A 7,149-nucleotide genomic window follows, 5' to 3' on the forward strand; every position below is an offset into this window, starting at 1 on the left:
AAAATGGAGGCAGGGGTTTGCTTAAAGGCAGATCAATGATATCTAGAAAAGTGCCGTAATTGTAGCCTGTGTTATAAGCCTACCACTATCTTGCCTGATGATCAATAAGACCTTCTCCGCATGAACTCTATTCCTTGGCTTCGTTTCGGATACGTCGGGTATGAAAAAATGCTAGTTCAAAAGAAAATAGCACAACAATTACCTACTATAGATTTCTATTGAAAAAAATTGGCAAATGTTTTCGCTGATGGCGGAAGGTCAGTCGCCTGTAAAGTTGTGTTGTAAAGTCTGTTGAGCAATATCATATCATCGTTATCATTTAACAGTAGTATCATTGCTAATGAAGATGTTGCCGAAGGACATTCGCAAGCTAAATTGTCACGCAAAGAGATTTTCGGATCGCGAATGACGCCGTTTCAAATGGTGAATGCATTGCTGCCCAAGACCAGTAATCTGAAGACGTTGTAGCTGTCCCGTGAGAATTTTGAGTTGTCTTTGGTCGAGAGAGCAATTTAAAGAAGAATGCAAGTACATCCTGGAATGTCAAGGGACAGCCATTCAGACCCGAAAGACTATAGGTAGCACCACAGAACCAACCATTCGACTAAATATCAGAGTGCCGCACGCTTTCGCCTGAAGGGTGGACATGCTATGATTATCAGCTAGCATGATGCATGCCAACAGATGCTAATGTGAAGCCGCGATCGCAGGCGTTATATTTTACAAATTACAAAGTCATCGTCAAAATTATCATTGGACAATATCTGCCGCAAGGTGGAGAAGAAAGCAAGCCTCATGCAGCTAATTGTATTTTTATATTTTTACTAAACAAAGACTGCAGCTTATATGAGGTGAATATTCATCAAATCAAACAGTTTAAATTGGCTATCAACTCTGGTATCTAAGGTATTTCGTTTTGAATGGGCTTTGAAGCGGTACATTTAGCAAAATTAGTATTATCTATAGCAGTGTCTTGTGCCATCATGCAATTCTATCAGAGTTAAAGAGTAGGCGATTGAAGCAGCACTGAATTTAATGTCGCCAAGTATGCACGAGAAGTATGTGCTGCTTCATTTTTCAATATCATGGAGACCATTTATGATGTCTAGGAATACTGTGTTGCCTTTGATGGGGGTCAAATGAATTTCACGAACTTCATACATTGATGTGGAAATCCGGCTCAGCTATTTAAAAAAAAAGTTTTCGTTCTTGCAAAGCATTTGAATGATACTTCACAGGAAACACCATGTACGAAATCTTCAATAAGCCTTCTGGCGGTTTTGCTCAGTCTGGCCTAATGAGCTGATCGAATGCTCAACGGATTGACGGCGAATATGACCAAGCACGAATCTGGCGTTGTATCGCGTCTACAAAACCTGTTATAGAACGAGGCTTTGTTCGTGTATGGCTCTTGCTACATCAGATTGATATCGTTATATAGATGACCTTTAAAGCACTCGACAGCCCACGATTTTACGAATCGTTAACGGCACTAATTAGATATCTGAGGAGACAAAAACGTTTTTGTTACTAAAGCTGTATGTCCTCTTTTGTTGGCAACACACTAGATTTTCATAAGACGCATCAGTCGGTGACTGTTCAAAACATTGCCAAGAAAAAATTGACCACATCGAGTGCCTCTGCAATGGATGAAGCAACCTGCTCCGACGTCTTTATGATTTAGAATGGCTTATATTGCTTTCAGCTGTCGACGATGTATCCCCCGCAAATTAATTATTTTGTCGAGAAATAGCAAGGTAATGCCGTTACTCTGGCAGCGCTGGCGGCTGAAATTAATCAGCTAATTGTGAGCCTTAAGAAAGTGTCTTTTTAAAGGACCAATGGAAAAAGACGATGAGTTGTCCTTAGATCCCAACCGGTATTCTGTTACTGAAATCTGAGCTGTTGATAAGTAAGCGATCGTCGGGATTGTGCAAGACCAGGGAATATTTGAAATTCAGACTCTCAGCGGCTGTCACAGAAAGAGCGGGAAGAGCCGGTGCTTTGCTTTGTAGCTTCTAGTTTGACATGTTGCGTGAGCTGTCCTCTGTGGCAGCCATCAAAATAATACCAATTCTAATGCCGTCGAAGGATTTCTTCAGACATTATCTCAGCATGTGATGATTCGGGTTTGGTCTAAAGCTACTACAGCCGTTTATCGTACTGTTCGTGTGCAAAGATTGAGAGCATTGGCTTTCAGGCAGTATTTTATAATTGAGTTAGATTCTCCGTATCAAAGTGGAAAAAAGAATCCCGCCGCAGCTCACACGCTTCTTTTTGTTCTATGGGATACTACATCCAAATCAATATCTTGCTTAATCAATATAAACTACCTCATTTCGTTGATCACAAGTGTTTTGCCTTCTATGTCGTTTGTTGACTCGAGTGAATACCGTACTTTAATAAAAATACGGTAATTGCGGTATCTGCCTGATATACAGAGGCCTGCATATAAATGTTAAGAATCTCTTCAAATGAAACTTAAATTTCTACAATTGTACCGTATCGTAGTATACATTTCGATACGGTGCAAGAGTTTAGTACGCGATTTCCAGTACTTGCCTCACTACAATCTCCTTCACTGATAAGCAGACTATTCAATGGTTTACATTGCGCAAAAGTGACCGCTCCACGTGGAAAGGCTGTGCACCCATTTCCTTTACACATCACCCATCATACTTGCATCAGCAGTGTGGTCTTGTGATCTATATAAGAGATCTCAAGGAAACATTGCTAAAAGCGAGGTCTTGGAAACTAACGCGCTAAGAAAATTGTCGTAGAGTATTCTTAAGCTTTATTCCGACGAGATCAATCCGGATGACTCGCTAGTTGCCGACCAAATACCTTCGCTCTCGCCTGGGAATAAAAGGTCAAGCCGTGCCCCACATGAAATGCTCACTGTGATCCGCATTCTTGCTCAACGAGCTCAGAACTCGTGTCCTAGTCTATAAGGGGGGGGGCGTGAAACTAAGGACTATGCCCGGCTCTAAATCAATAAGCTGGTCTTGGGAAACGAATCTTACTTGCTTGGCTATAAACGCAAGAGTCAGACTGACTTTCAATCAAAATGTCGCGTCAAAATTACATATTCAAACTGTTTGATGCCGCGCTGGCGCTTCACACATATATATGTAGACACCTCGCGCACGAAAGGAGCAAAACGAGCGACAAAAAGCTGCTTTGCAACCGCATTCACAACTCACAGTTCATCACCCCGCAGTAATACTGTCTGCGCTTGGAGCCGCAGCGGTTGAGGTAACGCGTACACTTCATGGGGGATGTACCCTTGAAATCTAGAAGCCATTCTAATTGCTGATGCGTGTCATACTCGAACTGCAAAGAGGATGAGGGGAACATATCGCAAATTTATCTGAACGCGTTGCAACCCTCAGCAAAGTGGATGTTGATATGACAACCCACCACGTTCGATTTATACTAGGCAATGTCGCTTGTCTTTATGAGAGGGCTGGAGAAGCGGCCACCCAAGAAGGTTATTCACCACAAGTTTTGTTTATCACTGTGAGAAATTGCGCATCGACAGGTGACCCTGCCTCTTCTACAAGGGACACAAAGGCCAAGGGTACGGCAGGGCGTAAGCTATCGCGGTATTATGACTATCTTCCCGAAGTGGCCCACAAGCTCCCATTAATTTTTAAACTGAGGATAACCTTCATCAGGTACTAGCAACGCCTGGTGCACACGCTGGTCCATTATATGTCGCGCATGAAAGTGAGCTACCCCTTGCTAATTAGCATCAATAAGCCGTTACGACTGACTCTCGTGAGCTCGCTCCGTTGTGGCGGCACGTCAATTCTCCGAGGATCATGGCGTGCGTCCGAAGTTGATTTGAACCAGATTTAAACTCTCTCTGAGCTTTGCCATCGCTCTGCCTGACTCAAGGAATTCTGCGCGGCTTTGAACCGTGACGCTGATTTGGAGCAGAAAGTACCCCCAGCTTCTGGTAATGGCAAAGAGATGTTGTTTGGTCGGCAACAGTGTCCTTGGCTCGTAAAAGCGAAATCGTAGCATGGTTACAGTAAACCAAAGAACTACATAGGATTTTTTTGCATTCGCTGTATTTTGTATATTTCAATTCCTCCATCGCTACGACCGTAAACATTCTGATGTAGCTCGGTTGCAACTTGGTCTTATAGACCGCACCTACTGGATGCATAGGCAGATCAATCTTTTTTTTTCCACAAAAAATATCGTGTATGTTCCATCTACCTCTGATGTAGCTGCTTTTGTTTATCTTAGCTCTCAGCCATAGCAGTGCGCACCCTGCGCATGACGCTCAATACCATTGATTTCAATTTACTAGTGTTGCTACGACGTATGACCAAGCTCATATTTGCAAATTTGTTTTGATCGACAGCCCCTAATTAGGACTGGAACCACTTCATCGTGTATAACCACGATGTGGCCATAACAGTTGTGTTACACCAGTCAATAAAACGTCACTGGTATATAAGATTCAATGTAGTACGTCAATATAGAATGTATTATATTTACTTTACTGGTGATTCGGAATCCTTTGCTCCTAAAACAAGAAGGTCGACGCTGATTGACACAGAAAGATAGAGAGCCCATCGGGCTGATATATATGTTTTGTGCACGTTTAATCAAATTTGACCCGCAATTATATGCTAGTCGCATTTTAGTTTTACATCTTGTGCCACCTTTATGCAGGAATTTTCGATTTGCGAACATTCTGATTGCTCCCCAACAGCTTATACACTTGATCTTTGAGAGACAGCATATTGAGTTCATGTAAAGCGTGTCTCATCAAAACAACTTCGTTCCGCAACGTGATAGATGATGACATCTTGCTACCACTATGCTCTCAACGAACATAGGTTTATGTAACATTGCCATAGCACAGAGGATAAACTCGACTGTAGATTCCACACTCACGAACGCACACATGTGAGTACTGTACGCTCTACCAGGAGCAAATCGAATGCGTCCACTGTAACTATGTGTTTAGTTAGCTTCGAGAGAGTCTATATATATAGAATTTATACGGATACTAAATTTGCTATTCTATTAATATCGTGCGTGCAGCTACCAGCCGACGTGAAACACGCACACCTTAGTTTCAGAAATCAAACATTTTCAGAAATACTGAGACTTTGATACTTATGAATTAGTCTCCGTCTCGGACTTGTGCACTGTTCCATCAGCAACAATTGTTTCGAAACCCCTCGCACCAATATTAGAACTTCACGTGAAATTCGCGAATTTTGACAGCATGGACCATTGTCTACTCTCAGTTCTGGATTCGGCATGCATCCTATCCTCGTTATGTCGTGGCTGGAACTTCCCGACCTATGGGTCGACCGAGAGTCGAAAAGTGGAGTACTAAGCAAATATCTTGTAGTGGAGCTTTGACGAGCCATATACTTATCCCAGCCAGGGGAAAAGGCTAATTTGACGCAGACATATAGCTGTGATAGCTTTCGTTCAGGTCATGGAGTTAATATAAAAGTGATAACAATGGTAGTGCTAGTTGTCTCGAGCAGTGCTCGGAAAGCAGATGCGGCAGTTAGCCGATTGCTCGGAAGGTAGATGCGGAAGTAAGCCAAGGTCTCAGGATGATACGGAAATTAGTGGCAGTGCATCACCACCTTCTTTAGAGTGCGAATTATATGATTAGCGAGATAGTTAAGAATATTTTTGTGCTAGAGACAGTAAAGAATGAAAGGAATCGTCTTTCGTACTAGAAAAGGTGGTTAATAAAGCAACTTTAAAGAAGTCGCGTGTAGAAGGTCTAGGTCATGAAGGTAGAAAGTTTGGCTCTCGTTGTTACGATGTGACGGCACGGTTGAGTCAGCGCTATCGTGCAATGGGCTTACCGTGCAGGTCACTGGGTTTTGAGGCTAAAAAAGGTACCTAGCTCCGCAGGATTCTCTTGTAAGACAGTTCATCGTGAAAGTAGTAGCAAGTGGAGTCCTGAAGGCTGTAAATATCGCCTTAATATATCCGGCAGAAGCTTATTAATTGGGAGAATTATACTTGTAAGGAATTGCAGGACAGTGAGGTTACCAGAATGGTTCGGTGAAAACTGGAGGAGGACCTGAGCTCATCATCCGCGATTGGTGAATCGGTCAGTTGAGGATACTCTCAAAGCACTGAGGACAAGAAAAATGGAACAGAAATTCTCACTGCTCGTGTGGATCTTTCTTTTCTTTTTAAGAAAAAGAATCATGACTATAATGTTGGCTCTCGAGTTCCTGGCATGACCGTACAGTCCTAACTTTTGCGTGTTCGTGAGCGTAGACTCTGGAGTTTAAAATTTCCTCTGTGCAACGGCAATGTTACATGAACCATTGTTCAATGAGAACATAGTGGTAGCAAGATATCATTATCTATCACTCTAAACAATCAAGTTGTAATGAATACGGCACGCTTCACCTGAACTCGATACGCTGCCTCTCATAGATCAAATTGAGAAGCTGTCGGGAACCAATCAGAATGCTCGCAAATTGAATGTAAAGGAGACAAAAGAAGTAAAATACGACTAGTGGGCTTTCTATCTTTCTTTGTCAACCACCGTCGACCTATTTGATTTAAGAGCATTCTGAATGATCACTAAAGTAAATCTTGTCCATTCTATATTTTGACGTACTACAATGCAATTGAGAAAATTTCAATTTGGATGGGCTTTATAGTGACAAATTTTGGACTTTCAATAAAATTCAAGCTGTTCACTTAAATCTTGAGCCATTAGGTCAATCAATTCATTCATCATGAAGAAAATGCGCATGTCTATCGACGACATCCATGCGATGGTCGGAAGCATCCGCGCTAATGTTGTCAACATGCGTGTGACCAACATCTACGACATTCAGGTTGAGAGTGAGAGTGGTGCAGCTAAGACTTATATCTTAAAACTGCATCAACCTCCATTTCCCAAAGTTTTTCTATTGCTTGAATCAGGTGTGCGTTTTCATACAAGTAAATACGCTCGTGATGCTAAAGCCGGGAGTGCACTACCAAGTCAATTTACGATGAAACTTCGCAAGCACTTGCGTGGAAAGAGGCTATCAGCACTCACACAATTAGAGGGGGATCGTGTCGTAGATTTTACATTTGGTCAAGGTGCGCTGCAGTGCCATCTTATCCTGGAGCTTTACTCTTGTGGTAATA

General features: G+C 42.3%; 2 protein-coding genes across 2 annotated transcripts in view; one reads left to right on the forward strand and one right to left on the reverse strand.

Annotated features, from left to right (window-relative positions):
* Window positions 1-370: 370 nt before the first annotated feature.
* Window positions 371-600, reverse strand: PHALS_00825 (uncharacterized protein; the record flags this gene model as incomplete). The annotated part of the gene is made up of 2 exons (XM_024730565.1): window positions 371-535; window positions 586-600. 2 exons carry the CDS (start codon window positions 598-600, stop codon window positions 371-373), a joined length of 180 nt encoding a protein of 59 aa, XP_024580830.1.
* Window positions 601-6,749: 6,149 nt separating this feature from the next.
* Window positions 6,750-7,149, forward strand: part of PHALS_00826 (Predicted RNA-binding protein) — a gene marked incomplete at both ends in the record, with an annotated part of 584 nt that continues 184 nt past the window's right edge. The window contains one exon of the mRNA XM_024730566.1: window positions 6,750-7,101. Within this exon, the coding sequence (XP_024580831.1) occupies window positions 6,750-7,101 (352 nt within the window). The remainder of the gene's footprint in view (window positions 7,102-7,149) is intronic.

This window comes from Plasmopara halstedii (assembly GCF_900000015.1).
Source record: "Plasmopara halstedii genome assembly, contig: Scaffold_1211, whole genome shotgun sequence".
In the NCBI taxonomy this organism is placed as follows: Eukaryota; Oomycota; class Peronosporomycetes; order Peronosporales; family Peronosporaceae; genus Plasmopara; species Plasmopara halstedii.